Source organism: Panthera uncia, assembly GCF_023721935.1.
Source record: "Panthera uncia isolate 11264 chromosome B2 unlocalized genomic scaffold, Puncia_PCG_1.0 HiC_scaffold_24, whole genome shotgun sequence".
Classification (NCBI taxonomy): Eukaryota; Metazoa; Chordata; class Mammalia; order Carnivora; family Felidae; genus Panthera; species Panthera uncia.
In genome coordinates, this window is record NW_026057580.1 from 6,695,739 (window position 1) to 6,718,624 (window position 22,886).

Below are 22,886 nucleotides of genomic sequence, written 5' to 3' on the forward strand. Positions count from 1 at the left end.
TGGCCTGATAACCAGTGATTAATTTGGGAGGTACACTTTTAGTAGAAAAATGGTTGAATTAGAGCAACAGTCTATGTTGGTGGTATTTCCTTTTGTTAACTGTTTATTTCTTTGTCTATTTGAGCTATTAAAATTTTAGTATGTTTTTCTCATAGATTTGTACGAGGCCTTTCTTGGGAGTAATTAATCCATTGTTACATGTGCTGCGGGTATTCCCTCCCCAACTATTTGGATTATTTCCATGCTTCTCCTTTTGCTAAATACTGTCTTTCTCACTTCAGGTTCGTAACTCAGACCCTAATGATCCGAATAGAGAAATGGTTGTTCAGCTACTAGATGACTTTAAAATATCAGGAGTTAACGGAACACGTATCCTTTTAAGAACCTGTTTGAAAATAAATCGTGAAATAACCTATCTCTAAGAAAGGAACCAGATTTAATAAATAGCATTCGTCTCTTTCCTCAAGGCAAAGTACAAGCAAACTACTTAGTTTTATTGTAAGCTTCTGAACATAGATGTGAATCATGTTTATCTTTATATGTTATGATTTTTCAGAGTATTGCTTTAGGCTTTTTCCCCTTTACAGGCAAATTAAACCAACAAAAACTTGTTTGGTTTTTTTAATGTTTGTTTATTTTTGAGAGAGAGCGAGACAGAGTGCAAATGGGAGAGGGACAGAGAGAGAAGAGAGGGAGACACAGAAATCGGAAGCAGGCTCCAGGCTCTGAGCTGTCAACACAGAGCCTGACATGGGGCTCGAACTCAAGAACTGTGACATACGACTGAAGTCAGATGCTTAACCAGCTCAACCACCCAGGCGCCCCAAAAGAAAACCTTTTTTAAAAAATAGCCTTGTATTAGTAAAGGTTCTATAAGTTTTATCAATTAGCACAGAAATTTTAGTGGAAGTAATTTTTCATGATAAACACTGGGTAAAGAAAAATTTAACACATTTTATTATCTCCCAGCCTTCAACAGGGAAGAGGCTGTGCATGGGTTATGCTTAGAATCTAAACAGGTATGTGATCACATTCTGTCATGATGAAAAAACTGACTTGTTTAATGTTTTTATCTGGATTCTTAGAATTTTTAGAGTTGGAAGGAACCTTAGCTGATTTTTCTCTTACGTAAGTTCATATCAGAGTGACATACACCGAGTTAATTAAGAGGCGTTGCAACAGCCATGCTTATGAGGACCTGTCAGATTTTTCAGAATAAAAGATGTAGAATCTCACTTGGATTGGAGAGTCTAAAACTGCCTGTTCATAAACTATTTAAAAATGTAAAAGGAAAGACATTCATACCTCTCATTTCTCCTATACCTCTGCATATTTAGCTTCTGTTAACACACATTATTAATTGCCAGTTATGGCCTTTATTAAGGAGGTGGGCTACATATGGTTCTGTATTATGTGGACTATGCTAAGAGATTTGAACAGAGAAGCAAGAAGAGAGAATAAGAGAACAGGTGATAATGTGAAAAGATTTTTATCTGTCATTCTGAATTCAGTTGTAAGTTACTCCCTTTGAGAAGTACAAATCACATACCCCTGATCTCTGAAGGAGACTGCTCCAAGAATCATCCATTTTAAAACAGGGTCTTGTGTCTATTGCAGTCACTTTGTAGACGGTTTACTCTGTGTGTATATGCGTTTTGTTTTAACTGTTGAAATCTTAGTGGATTTGAATTTCAAGTTCCAAGATGCTTTCCGGATGTTACCAGATGGTTTCTCTGTACTTTTACGCACTGAGTCCCTGTTTTATTTATTTCTCTTTGTCCTTAGCCCGTTTTCTCTCTGCCCTTCCTCCTACTTGTCTCCCAGCTGTCTTGGCTGCTGCATTATTTGCTGCTACTAGAGATTGACAAGGATAAAATTCAGAATGCTGGGTTAAGGGTTAATGGGTTGCTATTCTCCTGCCCCTCATCTCTGCTTACCACACAGACATGCCTGCATGGAGCTGTGTATCTGTATTTTTCTTTGCATCTGAGCGTCTCCAGAGCACTGCCCTTTCTCATACTGAAATATAAGGGCCCTGAACTGGAAAGTTAATCATGTAGACTTCGGGATACTTGGTTCATTCTACTTCCCTGAGTAGTAAGGAGAGAGGAATGATTAAAGAAGGTCAGCGAGTCCGTATATACTATTGACATTACCCAATGAGTATCAGTTATGGTCATCTATGTGACCTGCTATGTCTTTAGGATACTTCTTTTTTCTAGTATGGATTTTCCTTCTTTCCCTAGCTCCTCTTACTTAAATCTAACTCTTCTTAGTTTTCAGCCCTCTTTTTTTTTTTTTTTTTTTACACCATCTCCTCAAGAAACTTTTTCATGTATCCTTTTTCCAGTTTTTTTTTTTTTGTTTGTTTGTTTGTTTCTTAAGTTTTTAAATATTCGGTCTTTTTTATATCACTGCTTACAAATTAAAATACCATTGTCCGGGTTGCCTGGGTGACTCAGTCGGTTGAACGTCCGACTTAGGCTCAGGTGCTGATCTTATGGTTCGTGGGTTCAAGCCCCACATCTGGCTCTGTGCTGAACACTTGCTCAGAGCCTGGAAGTCTGCTTCAGATTCTGTGTCCCTTTCTCTCCCTGCCCCTCCCCTGCTCACACTATGTCTCACTCTGTCATCTAAATAAATGTCAAAACAAAACAAAAAAAACATTGTCATGGGTGCCTGGGTGGCTCAGTCAGTTGAGTGTCCAACTCTTGATTTCTAATCAGGTCATGATCCTGGGGTCATGGGATTAAGCCCCACATAGGGCTCTGCACTGAGTGTCAAACCTGCTTGGAATTCTCTGTCTCTCTCTCTCTCTCTCTCTCTCTCTCTCTCTTTTTCTTTCTCTCTTTCTCTCTTTCCCTCTCCCTCCATCCCTCTCCCTGGCTTGTTTGTTCTCTGTCTCTCTCACTCAAAAAATGCATATACCATTGTCAAATTGTAATACTTCTCTCAACAAATCAAAGATTGAAACTAGGGGGTGCCTGGAGTGGCTCAGTTGGTTAAGCCTTTGACCCTTGATCTCAGCTCAGGTCTTGATCATCTCAGAGTTGTGAGTTCAAGCCCTGTGTTGGGCTCTCCACTGGGCCTAAAGCCTACTTAAAATAATAAAATAAAAAGATTGAAACTAGGAACATAAGAGAATAATTTAAAAATCTGTTTTTCTGGATTTTTTTTAAAGCAGTCTACATTTTTAAAAATCCTGATTTGGATTTTGTATATACAAAAGTAGAGTAGTTTAATGAATGTCCACAAACCCATTACCCACTTTAGGAGTTACCAACTCATCGCCAATCTTATTTTGTCTCTACCTCCTACTAATTTTGTGGCCAACCTTAGATACATTATTTTATCCATAATAATTTTAAAGCTTATTTCTTTATTTTGAGAGAAAGAGGAAGAGAGAGAGCGAGCACGAGCAGGGGAGGGGGACAGAGAGAATCCCAAGCAGGCTTTGCACTGTCAGTGCAGAGCCTGATGCGAGGCTCAAATCCATGAACCTTGAGATCGTGACCTGAGCCGAAGTTGGATACTTACTGGACTGAGCTACCCAGGTGCCCCCATAACTGCATTTTTAAAAATGTTTTCAGCTTGACCGGTGGCATCCTCTTGAGGTCAAGACATGTTCCTCTTGACGTATTCCATTACTGTTGTCACAGCAAGGTTTCCAGGTTCACACAGGATTTGGCCATTTCTTTAAGGAGCCCAGGTTTTCCTTCAGTAAAGAATCTTATTTAAAGGAAGAGTCTGGGCACTAGGTCATTATGACATATGTATAGCTCAACTTTCCCATATGTAGAAACTTCTAGAGGTACAAGGTAGCAACATCTTACTACTAAGTCCCAGCAGTGCCCTGCACACTACTGGCTCAAAGAATTATTCCTGCTGTGATGATTGGGATGTGTGTACGTAATGAGAACACACGGTGGCACTAGAATCAAGATCAGTTTTGTGAACTACAGAGCATAAAGCAAGTCAGTTTCCTACTTTTAGAAACTGTTGGCATTCACATTTTTTTAGGTTAAGTTTTGGTACATTATCTCCTGCAGTTAAAGCAGAAGTTATTTTTCCTTGCTTTGAGGCTGTGAGAGTAAAAGTTGCTACCCTGGACATTAGTTTTTACATCAGGGAAAAGGCAACAACTTAAGCCTAGTGTGTTTCACTTTTACTACTCAGTGTTTTAATGTGCATAGTTTTATCGATAACCAGCACCCCCCCCCCCCCCCCAGAGTTTTCCATTTCTTGGATGTTTTGAGGAACTAAAGCATTAAACAATCTTTGGAATTCAGAATATTAACAGCTAGATATTTTTTTAGTCATATTCTATAACTTTTTTACTAAAAGAACAATACAGTAACAATTTCATTGGGATGGGACACATTTTATCTTGCTTCTTTCTTCTTTTGTGCTTCCTTTTTCCTTCCTTAACAAATTCCTAGATATCTGCATGGTGTTTGAAGTTTTAGGGCATCATCTGCTCAAGTGGATCATCAAGTCCAATTATCAAGGGCTCCCACTGCCTTGTGTCAAAAAAATTATTCAACAAGTATGTATCTTAGTATTTTCTCTGTGGTGATTGTTTTATATTCTTAAAGTGTCAGGAGTTTTCTATATCCAATAGAGTTTTTATTTTAAAAACTAGGGATTTTTTTAATTGCTAAAATTAAGTGTTTTATTCAGTCCCTAGTGTTTATTCTGTGTTTAAATGTTTTAGCAATAACCCATTTCTCCCAGATTCATCTCCTATAATAGTCATTAGAGGGCAAGCTGTGTTCAGTGACTGATTTTGAAAATTTGAAAGTTCTGGTTGCAAATATTGATTATGTATTAATAGAAAATTGCTATGTCAAATTATTACTGTCTCTTTATATAACATTCAAGGGCATTTTCTAATATTTTAAATAACTCTCAATATATAGTAAAGAAGTTCACTCTCAGGCAAATATTAATACTTCAAGGGGCAAATAATTTGTTTGGATAATGTGTTTTTGTGGAAAGAGCTCCAAACTAGGAATCAAAAGACCTCAGTTCTTTATCAACAAGGAAATGTGAATTAAGAGATACCTAAATCTCTTTCATCACCCAAATTTTAACACTCAAAGGGCATATTGACTTTTATTCTTGGTCTTTGTGTACTTCTTTAAATACCTCCAAATAGAATTAGCTTTTTAACACTTGAAACTTTTTATTATAAATAAACACTGACCTTTGTTCATAGTTTACGAGTAATCTTTCTGGGGAAGTTTCTTTGTGCTTTATTAAAAATGCTTTATTCTCTGTTGAAAACTACCATATTGTTTTTATATCTTTATTTTTTTTAAATGTTGTATTGTGATTTCTTCCTTCTCCAGAAAGACTTGTATTCTGTGTTTGCAAGTCTACTGCTCTATTCCCATCCAGGTGTTACAGGGTCTGGATTATTTACACACCAAGTGCCGTATCATCCACACTGACATTAAACCAGAAAACATCTTGTTGTCAGTGAATGAGCAGTACATCCGAAGATTGGCTGCAGAAGCAACAGAGTGGCAACGATCTGGAGCTCCTCCACCCTCTGGATCTGCGGGTATGTTTTCTTTGAGGACTTTGGTCTCATTAGAAGTTAAGAGAAGTTCCTAGTTTTGTTCCATTACCAGTAGTTAAGTAAGGCACCACGCACGCATTCCTTTAACGATAATATATGGTAAGTATTTATGTGTAAGAAATAATCTCAGCCTTCAAAAGACTTTTTTAATTCTCAGTATCACTCTCCTGTAGAAAGAAGTCTAGAGATTGTGTCTTTTAGGTACAGATATTTTGTATACTTTAAAAGCTAATTCATGTTCTTGTTTTAAAATGTTTTCCCTTGTGATTCAGTGGCCATTTTTTATGTGTTTACCTCTTACCATGACAATACATGCTTGCTTATAGATCAGTGATCTGTGCAGGGGCAAGACAACTTTGCTATCAAGAACTTGAGTTTAGGCATTGGAGTGGACAGACCTGGTTTGAGTCCTGGGCTTCATCATTGGCTTGGGTGCCCTGAGCGAGTTCTTGACTTCCTTTTCCCTCTTGGCAGGAGTTCTTAGGATTAGTTCCATGTGAAAGCATTTAGTAGGGTGCCACACAGTATTATGTGCTAATTAAATGATGACTATGATTATGATGATTTTTTTGCCATTTGGGGTATAGATTTTAATATTAGCAGTTATATTATATTTGAGGAACTTTTAGTTTTGAGGAAATTTAAGCTGAATTATCAGTTAACATAGGCTTTCTTTAAAAAGATAGACTAAAGAAGGGGGAAATGAGAAGTTAATTGATGGGCATAGAGTTTCATTTTTCCAAAATGGAAAAGTTCTAGTAATATTGCACAACAATGTGAATATAATTAACACTATTGAACTGTACACTTAAGAATAGTTAAGAGGGAAATTTTACCTTGTGTGGCTTCTTAAAAAAAAAATTTTTTTTTTTAATAATATTTTTGAGAGAGAGACAGTGTGTGAGCTGGGGAGGGGCAGAGAGAGGGAGACACAGAATCTGAAGCAGGCTCCAGGCTCCGAGCGGTCAGCACAGAGCTGGATGTGGGGCTCGAACCCATGAACCGTGAGATCATGACCTGAGCCAAAGTCAGACACTTAATTAAGCCACCCAGGTACCCCTTTCAAAAAAATTTTTAAGATTCTACCTCCCACCTAAGCTAAACTAATATCCATAACATGCTGTATAACTCTAGCTCTTGGTGCTGTGCTCCTTTTAAAACAGACCAGTGCCAAGGGGAAGAATTAGAGATGGGAGTCCTGGATGGGGGTAAGGGGGTAGGTAGTTGCCTGTCATTTTCTATTTTAAACATACATGGGAATGAGATTTTTGCAGCAGTAATAATGGAAAACCAGAAATGGGGACTTGGATTTTATCTGGAGAAGAATTTAATTTATTTAAGCTTATTTTAAGTTTGTCAACTTTTATATGCATTATTTTTTTTTAAAATGGTACTTCTACCAAAGTTGCTTTATAACAGCAGTGTCCTTTACAGCATAAACTTATGTTGCCTGCCAAATACCAGGATTCTTACTTGATTTTCTTTTCTTTTCAGTCAGTACTGCGCCCCAGCCTAAACCAGTAAGTATAAGGTGTTTCTATGTTTAATTCTGATCTGTGGGCAGTGGGTAGGGATTTTTCTGTTAGAGATCACGGTTTGTTTGGAGTTTGAAAAACAAAGAAAATATTCCTGCGCTTCTATAATTTTTTCCAATAAATTCCCATGCATCTTTAACAAGTTTGTACTGGTGAGGCTTCTACGGACTTGAGTGTGCCTGCGAGTAAGCCAGCCCCACAGACTGATCAGAGGACCAAGATTTATTGTTAATTTTGTTTTTATTTGGTTTCATAAGAGTATCCACATTGTTTACGTTAATGAGAAACTTAAGTGCTATGTTAGGGAAAGAGTGAAATTTAATTAGGAAATATTAAAGTTAACAGTTATCTCCAACTGGGGGTAATGGATTAGCCACCTGAAGGCTTTATCTGTTTGTAATCTCCGCCCAGGCTGACAAAATGTCAAAGAATAAGAAGAAGAAATTGAAGAAGAAGCAGAAGCGCCAGGCAGAATTACTAGAGAAGCGAATGCAGGAAATTGAGGAAATGGAGAAAGAGTCGGGCCCTGGGCAAAAAAGACCAAACAAGCAAGAAGAATCAGAGAGTCCTGTTGAAAGACCCTTGAAAGAGAACCCACCTAATAAAATGACCCAAGAAAAACTTGGTATAAATAGAGCATACACAAAAATTTACTTTAACATTAATTTATCATTGTTCTATAATATAGTGGTTTCATGCATAAAACACATCTCTGGGGGTGTCCTTATACAGTAAGAGTACAGAACTTTCATAAATGGTAGGCAGGTAATATTCAAATGTAATTTCTGACTTTTCTATGGAAATGCAACATAGACTTCATTTTGCAATTGAGTAAGGATAAGAAGATCTTTGTCCTTCCATAAATAGGTTTTAGATGTTCAGTCATGTTTTTATGTCACCCTGTATAAGTTCTGGAAAACGTTTTAATCTTATGGAGAAATTTTTTTGTTCTTTCACTCATACACATACACATACATCCTTTTTGTCTGTTTGTTCCTTAGAAGAGTCAAGTACCATTAACCAGGATCAGACACATATGGAACGTGGTGTAGAGGGTGGTGCAGCAGAGATTAATTGCAATGGAGTAATTGAAATCGTTAATTATACTGAGAACAATAATAAAGAAACATTGAGGCTTAAAGAGGATCTACATAATGCTAATGACTGTGATGTCCAAAATTTGAAGCAGGAACCTAGTTTCCTAAGCTCCCAAAATGGAGACAGCAGCACATCTCAAGAAACAGACTCTTGTACACCTATAACCTCTGAGGTGTCAGATACCATGATGTGCCAGTCTTCACCAAATGTAGACCAGTCATTCAGTGAACAGGACATCAGCCAGCTTCAAGAAAGCATTCGGGCAGAGATACCCTGTGAAGATGAGCAAGAACAAGAACAAAATGGACCATTGGACAACAAAGGTACCTGTGCAGACATACTTCCCCAGTACCCTTCCCTGAATAGCATATTCATGAATTTCTAAACTTACAGTACCATTGTTTTTATGCATAAAGCTTTATGGCAGGCACCAGGTTACCTTCCGTATGTAAATTTTTAGCTAATTTTGAACTGTATTGGTCAATGTAGTGGATGCACAGCATTTTGTTGCCCTGAAGGCAGAGGTAGGTTTTAATTCCATAAACTGAGGATGTTGTTCTTTTTATCTTAGAAAATTTAGAGTGTAGGTTACCAGTCAAGGGCCCGAGTATATTACTTCAGAGAGTTTTATTAGTCTTTGGGTATTTCTGTGTTCACTAACCAGTGTTACTGATGATGCCTATTGTCTATAGGAAAATCCACTGCTGGAAATTTTCTTGTTAATCCCCTTGAGCCAAAAAATGCAGAAAAGCTCCAGGTGAAAATTGCCGATCTTGGAAATGCCTGCTGGGTGGTAAGTTAAACTTCTCTTAGTGCTGTGTGGTGTTTGTTTGAATTTTTTTTTTAATGTTTATTTTTGAGAGAGAGAAAAACAGAGCATGAGCGGGAGAGGGGCAGAGACAGAGGGAGACACAGAATCCAAAGCAGGCTCCAGGCTCTGAGCTCTCAGCTGTCAGCCCAGAGCCTGATATGGGGCTTGAATTCACGAACCGTGAGATCATGACCTGAGCCAAAGTTGGACTCTTAATCGACTGAGCCACCCAGGTGCCTCCTTAATGCTATGTTTGAATAGCATTGACTAGACTATTTTGAATAGTGACTATGAGTGAATGAGAATTTGGACTTTAATTGTGCTAAGGAAGAAAATATCTGTAGTTCTGTACCCAGGTTGCCAGTTAACATTTTGGTGCATATTTTTTCACTTTTTTCTTAACCTTTTATTACAGAAAAGTTCAAATATATTTACAAAAGTGGAGAGAATGGTATAATAAAACAGTCTCCACTCCCACTCCAGGTACCTGTCACCCCGATTCAGTAATGTTCACTACTGGCCAATCTTGTTTTATCTGAATTTTTACCCACTTTCAGACTCACAACCCTTACGTTCATACTTCCCCCTTATTTCCAAAATTGGCATCTAACTTATTAATTGTAACCTTTGAATGCACCTAACATATTTTGGACACTTTTCTTTGTTAACCAGATATTTGCATCAAATTCAGTTGGTTGTGTAGTTTTCCCTAATGTACTGTAGTTTCTACACATCTTTGATAGCTCTTTGTGGTGAGCATCTTCGCTCTTCAATCTTTTTGTGGTTGTCCTTAGGTTGTGTGCCACACATAAAATTGCTAAGTCAAAGTTGGGGCTCTTTTTTAAAGAGTGTTTTTGTTTTTGTTTTTTTTAATTTTTAATTAATTAGTTTATTTACTTTTGAGAGGGAAGGAGGGAGAGAGAATCCCATGAGGTACAGAGAGAGGGGGAAAGACAGAGAGAGTATGGAGCCCAGAGCAGGACTTGAGCTCACGTGATGTGGGGCTCAAACTAAGAACTAACAAACCGTGAGATCATGACCTGTGCCAGAGTCAGATGCTTAAATGACTGAGCCACCCAGGCATCCCTTAAAGGGGTTTTGGTGTATATAGTGTCATGTTGGGTTTTTTGTTTGTTTGTTTTTAAGGGTTTTTTTTTTTTTTTAAGGTTTTATTTTTATTTTTATTTTTTTAATTTTTTAAAAAAATTTTTTTTATTTTTGAGACAGAGACAGAGCATGAGCAGGGAAGGGGCAGAGAGAGAGTGAGACACAGAATCTGAAGCAGGCTCCAGGCTCTGAGCTGTCAGCACAGAGCCCAACACAGGGCTCGAACTCATGAACCGCGAGATCATGACCTGAGCCGAAGTTGGACGCTTAACCGACTGAGCCACCCAGGCGCCCCAAGGTTTTATTTATTTTTGAGGGAGAGAGCTCACACGTGTGTGTGCATATGCACAAGTGGGGGAGGGGCAGAGAGGAGGGACAGGATCTGAAGCAGGCTCTGCTGTCAGCACAGAGCCGGATTCAGGGCTCAAACCTATAAACTGTGAGATCATGATCTGAGCCGAAGTGAGATCACTGAGCCACCTAGGCAGCCCTATACTGTCATGTTAATATAGTTGTTTACCCAGTTAAGAATTTGGGGGAGGGCATTATTTTAATGGATAGCTTATAAAAATCTACAGTAGAATAGTTTGTGCATAAATGACATGTACTTGGAGCCATATACTGTGTAAACAGGAACATTGAAGATTGTTGAGGCAAAAACTATGCGTGGTTGAAACCACTTTCATAGATTTATTTATTTATTTATTTAATACTTCAAATTTCCTGTGGTATCCTGTACCCAATGGTTCATACTCTAGGAGGATATCACTTCTAGAATATTATGATAACCTTTGAGAAAAAAGTGAAGTCAAGCTTAGCACTGACCGGTAAGAATGGGGAAAAGCTTTTCACAGAATGAGAATTACTCCACATACCTCTGTCTGGTCCACGCCCCCAAGGCTTCACCTGGATGGCTGCAGTAGCCTCCTGGCTCTCCGTGCCTGTGCCCCCTACACACTGTTGTCAACACAGCCATCAGAGCGATCCTTTTAAATGTGAGCCCTGGAGGCTCTTTTCAGAACCTTGCAGTGACTTCCCTCAAAATGAATGCCAAAGTCTTTACCAGGTCCCGCACACCACCAAGCCAAAAACACTTATCTTCCTTCTGCCTGGAATTCTCTTCCCAAGATCATATGTACAACTCACTCCCTCATTTTCTTCAAGTTCCTATTCAGTTGTCATCAGGGAGCTCTATCTATCCCTGAACACCTAACATAATTAGCAGACCACCACTCTCCAAACCCATACCACCTTCATTGTATTAATTCATGTATTTTCTCTTTCTGCCTCTCCCCAATTTTTTTTCTCCATAGCACTTCTCACGCATGGTCTGATTCTATATAGTTGTTTGCTTAATATTCCTCTCCCTAAACGTATGTCCCATCACAACAGATTTGTTCACTGCTGTATCTATAGCACTTAGAACAGAACCTGGTACATAGGAAGTGCTCAATAAATACTGCAGTAAATGAATTGTAAAAAACACGTTGGCTGTGTCACAAATATCGCATGGTACGAACATCAAATGCTTGTCAGTTTCTGCCCACACTATATTCAAGTTTCTGTGCTTTTGTGTTTAGAACACCTTCCTCCATAATTGTCTCACCCATTTGGCACACTGTTCTTTATTCTGATACAATTTTTCCTGTCACTTTTGCTACCACAGGTATTCTTTTTTCTTTTGCATGTCTTTTCTCTTTTGTTAAAGTGTCTCTGTGCTAAGACGACTTTGCAGTCTTTTCATCCATTCACTCTTTCAGCAAAGGTACTGGCACGTGCTCTGAGCTGGCTACTAGGATGCAGCGGTGAGCTAGACACAGGCGTCTTGCCCTGCTGGGTCCTGCTCAGATCTCACACCTTACTGATCTCTGCAGCAGAGCAGAGATTTAATATGATTTTCAGATAGCTTGATTTCTAAAATATTCGTGTCAGTTATGCATGTATATAATTTAGATGTTAATTCAAAAATCTGCCCCTTCCCTTTGCCAAATTTTTCTCCCCGTGCGACAGTATTTACCTTTATATCGCTAATAAATAACTTGGCTGTATTGCTCCCAATTTTTTTCTTTTTCAATTTTAGGCATTATTTCTTCCCTCTGGAAAATAGGACTTACGTATCACCACTGCAACCACCCACCATGTTCCAGATTTATTAGGATTTTGGCTAGTTAATTGTTCCGTGTTTACATTATTGGGACTCTGATTCTATCAAGCATAAATTATACTGATTCCTTTTCCCTTTCTGCCTAACACTGTGTTTCATTTGCTTAGTCATCTTTGCACTACTTATTGCCCCACACTTCCACCCAGTGGTATAAATACATATACTTTAATGCATACAGATACCTCAGGCACTCTTTCAACTTCTTGCTGAAGAGCTCTAGCTTGGAACCTGGAGACTGCTTCTGTGTTCACCTGTTGGATTGCCTTGTAAGCCTGCTGCATTAGTGTCATTTGGATTTCCTTTCACCATCATCCGGGAGATCATTATTACTCTCTTTCTGTCTCCCCGATCTTTTTTTTAAGTAGGTTCCATATACAATGTGGGGCTCAAACTCACCTCTTTGAGATTAATACTCTACTGACTGAGCAAGCCAGGCACCCCTCACTGATCTTTCTTGGTTTACTCCATCTTTTTGGTTTTTAGTTTTTGTTTGTTTGTGGGTTTTGTTTCATTTTGTTTGGGGAGTACATGCAACTTGCAGTAGCTTCCTAAGAAAGGGTGTGTGAAACTGGGAGGGGACACCTTGTATGTTTGCTAGTGTCTCTCCTGCTTTCACAGTCAGTTGGCTGCATGTGAAGTTTTAGGTCGAACATAATTTTCCCTTGGAATGTTTGTCTTGCTCCATTATCTTCTGGTTCCAGGACTAGTTGCTGCTGAAGACCAACACCATTCTAATTATTGATCCCTTGTATGAAACCTTTTTCCCTGTGAAAGTCTGTAGGGTCGTTATTTCACACTGTTGTGCGGGGTCTGTTTTTATACTAAGAACTTGGTATGTACTTTTCATATTGAAACTCTAGTTCTTTGGTTTTGTCTGTCTACAGTCTGTCTTGTCTTCTCCTTGGTCTCTCTTCTCTAGCTCTGAAATCTTATTCAAATGTTAGACCTCCTAGGCAGGTCCTGTCGTACCTTTCTCTCCTATTTTCTGTCATTTTCTTTTTGCTTTATTTTCTGGGAGATTTCTCAACTAGTTATTATAAGCTTTATTTTTTCTCATTTCTCCTATTATATTTTTACTTTTCAGGAGTTCTTGGTTCTCTGATTATCTGTTAGAGGATATAGTTTATTATCCTATTATTGACATTTTCTTCTTCCTGTGTGTTGTCTGTTGCCTTCTTTCTGCAGGAAAATGGGGGGTTCAACATGCAGTTACACAATCACTTAATTTCCTTGTTTTCAGAACGGTACTCTCTCCTCAACTGTGTGGAGCATCTTCCAGAAACCCCATTTTACCCATTTAGAGAAAACCTCCAAATGATCTGTCTGGCCAGGGAAGGGGCTGTTAGATTGCACTATGCCCTGTTCTCTGGAGCCCTGTTTCTTTTAATTTTTTTTAATGTTTTTGTTTTGTTTTTTGAGAGAGAGTGTGTGTGTGTGAGTGGGGGAGGGGCAGACAGAGAGGGAGACACAATGTGAAACCGGCTCCAGGCTCCAGGCTCCAAGCTGTTAGCACAGAGCCCCATTATGGGGCTCAAACTCATGAACTGCGAGATCATGACCGGAGCCGAAGTCGGACGATTAACCAACTGAGCCACCACAGGTACCCCTGGAGCCCTATTTGTTTAAAGGATGTTTTAAAGCAGTGTTTCTGGTTTAATCCCACCTAATACTGCCCAACTCTGAGCCTTGAGGGGATATACATCACAGCGCTTCTCAGCTTTCACCTGCGGCTTATTCTGTTTTCTTGGATCCACTAAGACATTTACCAATGATCTGTTCCATCTTGTAAGTTTTATCGCTCTAACTTCTTTGCCATTCTCTCTGTCAGTTTATGCTTTAAAAATTAACACTGGAGGGGCACCTGGGTGGCTCAGTCATTTGGGCATCTGACTTCGGCTCAGGTCATGATCTCACAGTTTGTGAGTTCGAGCCCCACGTCAGGCTCTGTGCCGACAGCTCAAAGCCTGGAACCTGCTTTGGAGTCTGTGTCTCCCTCTCTCTGCCCCTCCCCTGCTCACACTCTGTGTGTGTGTCTCTCTCAAAAGTAAACATTAAAGAGAATTTTTTTAACAAATAAATAAAAATTAACACTGGATTCTCTACTAAGTGGAGTTTTAGGAGTGAGTGGATATGTGTTTGTATTTGATCCACTTGATTCTTGACCTCATTTATCATTTACACCATCTTTTTAAGGCACTAATGAGGCACAAGGAGTAAAAGACAAGTCCCTTGAGCAGCATGTCCATTTTTCTAAATGTCTCACTGGACCCAATCCTAAAACGCATGTGTGTGTAAAGGCTTTCCCATACCAACTAATTCTTGGGGCACCAGGCTGAGAATTCAACTCAATTCTGACACTACCAGGAGATCAATGAGATTCCACAGGTAAAGCGCTCAGTCCCACAAGACCTCCTTCCACTTCAGATGCCACTTGCAAGCCCAAGTTACCTGTGCTTCTGACCAACCGGCTACAAATTGGAAGCTTAACCAGCCCCTCCAAGTCAGGATGCCGGTCACAAGTCCTGGTTGTTACCTGTACTTCTGACCAACTGGCTATAGGTGAGAGGTTCCCTCAGCCCCCTCCTTGGGTTTGACTGACTTGCTAGAATGGCTGACAGAGCTCAGAAAAAACATTTACTTCACTACATTACCGGTTTATTACAAAGGATATAACAACCAGAGGAAAAGAGATGCATAGATGCTTGTGTCCTCTGCGTGGGGCCTGCCCCAGTACATATGGAAGCATTCTGGTTCCCCAGAGTGGAATCTACCCAAACCCACCCCTCCTTTTGGAGGAAGCTTCATTACATAGACGTGATTGATTAATTCATTGACCATTGGTGATTGTTCAGTCTCTAGCCCCTCTCCCCTCCCCAGAAATCAGAGGGTAGGATTCCCTCTATTCATGGTCAGTTCCTCTAGCAACCAGCCCCCATCCTTAGGTGCTCTCCAAAAGTCAGCTCATTAACATAAACTCAGTTGCAGTGGAAAGGGGCTTCTTATGAATAATAAGACACCCATTTTACCTCTACAGCTCTGAAGGGTTTTCTGGAACTGAGGACAAGAGACCATATATAACAAATATGCTATTACTCTTACTGCTCAGGGAATTCCAAGAATTTGGGGAGTTGTGAGCCGAGAAGAGTGGAGGAAGACCAAATGTATATGAGAAATACATTTTGAATCACCAGTACACATGAATGACCAAATATAAATGTGTCTTATAAATTACAGCATCGCAGTTGCCTGCAGTACATCCCACTTCAGACTCCGTCTCTGAACCCATTGTTTTCTTCTAAAACCACTTCCCAAAGTCTCTCCACCTTGTTTTCGTCAGCAGACAGCTGTCCCTCTGCCACTAATAAGTTCCTTTTGGCTCTTCCTTACTGTCTCTCACACATAGCCACTGAATTTTTGAGTTCTGCTTATTCTTTCTGTGGCCATCCTTGGGTTTACTTTTCCCTCTCCTATTTCCACAACCAGTGATTTTCATTACTAAGCCTAAATCTGGCCACCAACCAGAAGCAATGGTGTCCTTAGATGTCCTGTCAGTCTTCTTACAGTCTTCTTACTCTCTTGTGCGCTAACACTCAGTGGTGCCAGATGAAATCCAAACTCTAACCTAGCAAATTAGCCGTTGGCTTCAGCAGATGTCTTTCTGTGCCTTTATTGGTGATGCTGTCTCTACCCGGAGTGCAGGTCTTTTGGTCTTTTGGTCAATCTTAGTCCCTTTGGAGCTCTAGTCAATACTGGTTTTCTGTCTGAAACTTCATCTGCCTAATTTCTCCTCTTCACAAGTGCCCTTCCTCGTTTTTGAGTTGCAGTAGGATTGGAGAATCGTCTTCCACACTTTGTTGTTTCATGTTTTAATATTACCTGAATTTTGTTTTGTGTGTACGAATCATTCTAAGCCGCTGCTTCCTGCAATATTTTTTATTACGGCCAACTTCACACCTATACCAAAGTAGAGAGAATAGAACAGTGAAATCCGGTGTCATGACGCTAATATCACCCAGCAGCTATCAAGTCATTGCCAGTCCTCTTTCATCTATATACCCACTCTGCCACCCACTCGAGATTATTTCGAACTATATCCCAGGTATCTTATGTTCTTTCATAAATACAGCTTTCCAAAAGATGATTCTATTCCGTCAGTTTTGCTAGTTACCTTGGGAACATCCTTTTCGTTTTGTTTGTAACAGGATCCCAATAAAATCCATGGATACAAAATTGAGTACTATGTCTCTTAAATTGCTTTTACTTCAGAGGTTTTCCCTTCCTATACGATTTAATGTGTTAAAGAAACTCCAGTTGTTTTGCTGATTGCATTCTCATAGTGCTTGCCATGGTCCCTGTTTCCCCAAGAATCATGTTTGGGTTTTGTGGAGGAGTGAGGGGGACAGAGGAGAATTGAGGGCAAGATTTCTTTATAGATGGTGCTTATAAGATTCTTGAAAATTGAAGCCTGATGTCTTATTTCTTCATAATGAGCGCATGGCAAGGAAGGTTTGAATTGACCCTATATTGGTGTCATTTATTTGTTCAAGTACTTATTAACTTTAGACAAATGAACAACTTAATTTTTGTTGGGGGTAGTAGTTTTCCATTTCTTAAAAAGCCATTGTTATTCTTCCATCCGTGCATCTATATTAAGGTTAGACTCCATGTTTGCAAAAATAATTTGATGTGGATGGTGTGTTAAACCAAGGTACTGTTTGGAAGTAATAGCATCAAAATGATAACCTTAAGAAACTTGGTGCTCCTGGTGGCTTAGTTGGTTAAGAGTCTGACTCTTGATATTGGCTCAGGTCATGATCTCAGAGGTTCCTGAGTTCTAGCCCCACGTCAGACTCTGCACTGACAGCATGGAGCCTGCTTGGGATTCTCTGTCTCCCTCTCTCTCTGCCCCTCCTCTGCTTGTGCACTCTCTCTCTCTCTCTCTCTTAAAAATAAATTAATTTTTAAAAATGGTATCTTAAACTAGGTAAATGAAAACTGGTTTGAGGGAAAACTTCAGAGAATTTATTTTCATCTCCATTAAGTAATTGTGACGTGTTACTTTTTAGAGTAACTGAATTTTAAAATACTGTTTCTTCATTTACTCAGCACAAGCATTTCACTGAAGATATTCAAACAAGGCAGTATCGCTCGTTGGAAGTTCTGATAGGATCTGGCTATAATACCCCTGCAGACATTTGGAGCACGGCATGCATGGTAATGTTTCTTCCCCTTGACCTTGTTATGTGGTAGCTCTGTTATGTGGTATGTGATAGATGTTACGTTGCGTTACGTTACGTTACGTTAACGTTATGCGGTAGCTCTGTGCCTTGCTCTGTTTGCTGATTTTCAGTAGACTAGTGAATTTTACAAACAAGAAAATAAAACTTTTTGTGACATCACTGGCAGTCTAAATTTTCTGTCTGGATAGGTAGGAATTCAAAAGCTAATTAAAAACATCTGGCATTCCATTTGATTCTGCCAAACTGCTGTTGCGCTGAAGGCACCAAATGTTTCTTACTGCTGCTGGGGGTTAGGGGCTGTTAGAAACAACTGCTAAGGGGCGCCTGGGTGGCGCAGTCGGTTAAGCGTCCGACTTCAGCCAGGTCACAATCTTGCGGTCCGTGAGTTCGAGCCCCGTGTCAGGCTCTGGGCTGATGGCTCGGAGCCTGGAGCCTGTTTCCGATTCTGTGTCTCCCTCTCTCTCTGACCCTCCCCCGTTCATGCTCTGTCTCTCTCTGTCCCAAAAATAAATAAAAAACGTTGAAAAAAAAATTTTTTTAAAAAGAAACAACTGCTAAGGTGGTACTGTTTTTGATGAGGAGGTTACAGGTACCCTTGCCCTTTCAGCTCTCATCTGTTTTCAGATCAGGGAAACCCCTGGAAACTACTTCATTCTGTACAGTTTGACAGTTCCTCAGACATCTTTACACCCCACAAGATGTGAAGCCCAATCATCCTAAGATTCTTAAATGGCTACTTTGTCCCTGGCAAACAAGTACTCAAGAGGTCAGATTTAGTTGATACTAAATGGTTTCCCACAAATAGCCTATGTTAGAACATGTTCTCTTGTTTCCTGAAATAGAGTATACTCTTTCATTTGTAATTGTGTTTCTTGTTTCTCTTCTACAAAGTTGTGAGTGCCATGCTGACAGGAATCGTGGCTGTTACGTATAGCTAATTGTGTGCTTCCGGGCCTGGCCCGTTATGAGTGGGTGCTTACAGTGCAGTTGTGGTGGTAACTACCCAGAATTCTGGCAGACTTTGTAGAGTAAGGGCATAATTTCCCACGAGACTGCCTTCATTTCAGACACCAGCTGCAGACTCTGGAGTCCACAAGCCACCTGCTTTTCTGACCTACTGGCTACAAATTGGGAGGTTCCATTATCCTTTCAGATTCAGTAACTTGTTAGAATGACTCCCAGAATTTAGGAAAGCGTTAAAACTGCTATTACAGTTTTGTCATAAAGGCTACAAATCAGGACCAGTCAAATCAAAGCATGCATAGGGTGAGGCCTAAGAAGGTACCAAAGGTGAAGCTTCTGTGTCGTTGGGACGTGTCACTTTCCCAGCATATCAGTGTGTACCACCACCTAGGGAAGTTCACACAGCTTCAGGTGCCCAGTTTTTTTTACTAAGATTTCATTACTTAGTCATGATCGATTGAATGAACTCCATCTCCAGCCCCCATTCCTTCCCTGGAGGTTAGGATAATGCTGGCTCAAAGCCCCAGTTCTCACACAGTTGGATCTTGTGCAATTAGGAGGCATATCCAGCCCCCCAGTCTTAACTGTGTAGGGGGGGTGCCATTAAGTACTCCTCACTTGGAAATGCCAAGCGTTTAGAGGCTTCCTGTCAGGAAACAGAAACAAAGACCAAATAGATTCTTTATTATATAAGCAGTACTTAGTACATATTTGTGGACCATCAAATGAGGAAACTAAACCAGAAACCTGTTAAACTGTCATTTCAATTAACAATATTCACAGTCAACTCTGGGAAAAACTTGAGAAACTACAGACTAGAAGATCATAGATTTCTTGATACGCACATTCCTGAAAAACTATGTCTTCCAGAGATAATAGAGTTAAAACTGTGTTGTTAATATGGCATGACCCTGTAAATCATTCTGTTAGGTAGGGTGTATCAGGGGTCTTTTAAGATGGCTGACTGCCTGAAATGTAAGGTTTGGTACTGTGCACCAGATGGAAGAACATTGGAATAAAATCTAACTTCTTTTAAAGTTTTATATTTGGAAGAATTTGATTTGCTAGAGAAAATACGTGCTAGAGATGCCACTGTTTACAAAATATAGCTAGTTTATAGATGACGTATGATTTATTATGATGTGGTTCTTAGTAGGAGGTTAACTGTTTAGGCCAGTAGGTCCTGCGTGCTATTTAGTACATTAATACTAAGGCAAAAAAATAAAAGGGGAATTAACCTTGCCTCCCGTTAAGTGGACCAGCTCACATGCAGGAAATTTCTTGACCAAGGGAAGGAAAGCACTTACCTGATATGACAATATTGTGACAAGTTGAGCCCCACTTGTTCCCCCAAATTTCTCTCGTTTTGCTAATAGACCTAGAAATGTTGCCTTACGTTTAGCCCATAACCAGAAAGTAAAAACAAATCCTGGAATATCAGAAGTGCCTGAAAGCGATGGATCATCCTGCATCTGATACAATTAATTAATAGAAAGATTGGACCCTCTCTGAGAGAGAGTTTGCCTGCCACATTCGTGATTGAGACTACCGAGTTAGAAGGGCAGTTATGAAAAGGGAATGTTCTGTGAAGACCATTTAAGAGTTGATAAAGAATAGATGTTTTTAAATCCTCCGTTCTGTGGATTTTGACAAATGTACAGTGACCTATATCTACCACAGGAGTATCCTGCAGAATGGTTCCACTGCCCTAAGATTGCTCTGTGCTCTGCCTGTTCCTCCCTCTTCCTGCAGCCCCAGCCCCTGGCCACCACCAATCTTTTTATTGTCTTCATAGTTTTGCCTTTTTCAGAAAGTAATATAGTTGGAGTCATAAAAAATGTAAACTTTTCAGATTGGCTTCTTTCACTTCATAATATTCAAATATTTAAGGTTCTCCTTTGTCTTTTCACGACTTGATGGCTCATTTCTTTTTCAACACTAAATGATACTCCATTGTCAGGATGTGCCAGCTCACTGGATTGCATAACTGATGTTGCCTGTGTACGGCCGCGTGACCCTGACTGTCACAGAGCAGGCTCTTTGGTCAGCGTGAGACAAGGGCAGGAGTGGGAATTAGGAGCCCCTACATTCTAGGATGGGCTTTTTTGCTTGTCAGTTTGGGTCACAGTTTTCTTATCTGTAAAGGGAAGCGTATTCAACTGAAGTGTTCCGTAACCTAGAGCTTCCGCTAGTTTTGAATTTTGGTACTGTGATCTTTTGGTTTGGCTTGATTTGTGGGGGGATTTTTGCTATTACTTACAAAATGGTAACTACTAGCATCAACCTTATGTTCCAAAAAATAGTTCTGTCAGAGAGCTTTAGGTAACTAGTTATAAGTATCTAGACGAAAAGATTTAGAAAATACTAAAATCTTAGAAAATATTCTTTACTTCTGTGAACTTTAATTTCAGGATATTTACTGAGCTCCCACTCTGAGGCTTTGAAAAAGTACTGGTTTCTGAAGATAGTAACAAACTTTGATGAATAAGAATTAACAGGGTTTGTTTTTTTTTTCCACTTTGGGACTGTAAACCTCAGGACAGTAAGGGGGTGGGGGTAGAACACATACCAGGTTCAGTTTCAAAATAAACTGCTGGGATGTAAAACCAGCTATGCCTGGTAAGAAGCCATAGCATCCCTGACATTTTAGGGACTGTCCTGAAACTTCTAGTTTTGTGGCCTGGGCGGTAGTACAGTTCAGGTAATGTCTTGAGAAAAGCTGTCCCATGGGAAAACTGCAGAAGCGGACACTGGCAAGCACTGAGACCTGCATCTGGGCCCGAGTTAGAGAGTGTGCTCCGGAATCCACCCCGTGGTTCCTGTAATTGTCTGGGCCACTTAGTACCATCGACTCGATCAAAATTGACCCGTGACTAATGACTTACAACTGTACTTTTATGCCAATTAGGTTCTTTATACAACTGCAGTTGTACTACTTGCTTTTAATCCATCTTTTTATTCAGTGAAAGATTAACGTCACTCAGATGCTGTCTTTCCGTACTGCTTGGCACATATTCTAAAGGAAATTACTTTTTCACGCTTCTTGAACACTGTTTACAAGAGCTTTTCTTGTAGAAGACGTGTCTTTCTTTTCTCGGTGGTGAATGCTAAATGTGCCAGTCACATAAAACATGAATTGCTCTTGACCACATTTACACCCAACCCTTTTCTGATTTTCTATAGACCTAGGAATTGGAAGTTCTATCTAAAACTTTAGGGAGTATGTTCCAAAGCAAAACTTTGAAAAACTATACTTTTTGCCAAATAATAGTCATACGTAGGTAGAGATGTGTCTGTCTCAGTTTTTTGGTTTTGACGCTGGGTACAGAATCTTAATTTCTAGCCATGTGAAATTACAACATAAGAGGAGCTGCTCTTCTCATGAATAATTTAATAACTTAGAACCACCTTAATATCCAAATGTACCCCACTCAGCAAAAAGATAAACTCAAGAGAGCTGAATTGCTGATGGGGGGAGGGGATAATCCATATGTTGATGATGTTATTGCTGTTTTCCTGCTTCATTTTACTAAGATACAGGTGTGGAAGGAAAGCTCTTTAGGAATAATCTTTAAGATATTTTTTTTAAATGATCATCTGTGGCTTTTCCAGGGAAGGAAAAAATTACTTCATATTGAGCCAAATAGCAAGCAGTAAGCTTCCCAAAGGCTTCCTGTTGTTGTTGCTTTCATATATTGTCCTCTTTTTCTTAGGCGTTTGAACTGGCCACAGGCGACTATTTGTTTGAACCGCATTCAGGGGAAGAGTACACTCGGGATGAAGGTGAGTCCTCTTAACTGAGGATGTCTGTGCATGGTAGTTACACTTGTGTGGCCGTGTGGTTTGTAGTACTGAAGAGCTTAGTCTTTTTAGTATGCTAAGAATATATAAATCCCAGAAAAGATAGAAATATAAGATGTTTTATATTAAGTATTAGGTATACTCAATATTTTATAGTAGCTATTAAAGAACTCTGTGAGGATTAAGAGAAAAGGCTACACATGGTCAAACTAAAAATTGTATTTACTGGGTAATTTCTTCTAAAACATCTAGTTATTTTCCTTTCTCTATAAATCAGTGATTCATTCTTTACCCCATTTGAATTACCTGTTCGTCAGCTTGCTCACTTATGCCTGCAACTTTATTTGGAAGTCAGTAATTTTATAGGCAAACATACGATTTGAATGGTGTTTGTGAATGCAGAGACTATATCCTGTTTGTATACATTCTACAATATTGAGCATTCTCTTTTTCTAAAAATTAAAGCCATACTTTTTTTCTTTTTAAATGACATTAACATTTAGAGTTCCATTTTATTTATTTATTTATTTATTTTTAAAATTTTTTTTTTTTCAACGTTTTTTATTTATTTTTGGGGGGGGGG

At 39.4% G+C, this 22,886-nt stretch overlaps 1 protein-coding gene across 4 annotated transcripts in view; it reads left to right on the forward strand.

The window, feature by feature from the left end:
- Window positions 1-22,886, forward strand: part of SRPK1 (SRSF protein kinase 1) — an 82,840-nt gene that overhangs the window by 51,382 nt on the left and 8,572 nt on the right. For all 4 annotated transcript variants that reach the window (XM_049652755.1, XM_049652754.1, XM_049652753.1 and 1 more), the window contains exons 6-14: window positions 282-369; window positions 4,440-4,546; window positions 5,401-5,566; window positions 7,079-7,104; window positions 7,531-7,744; window positions 8,121-8,540; window positions 8,910-9,010; window positions 17,406-17,513; window positions 22,216-22,285. In XM_049652755.1, coding sequence (XP_049508712.1) covers window positions 282-369; window positions 4,440-4,546; window positions 5,401-5,566; window positions 7,079-7,104; window positions 7,531-7,744; window positions 8,121-8,540; window positions 8,910-9,010; window positions 17,406-17,513; window positions 22,216-22,285 — 1,300 coding nt within the window. The remainder of the gene's footprint in view (window positions 1-281; window positions 370-4,439; window positions 4,547-5,400; window positions 5,567-7,078; window positions 7,105-7,530; window positions 7,745-8,120; window positions 8,541-8,909; window positions 9,011-17,405; window positions 17,514-22,215; window positions 22,286-22,886) is intronic.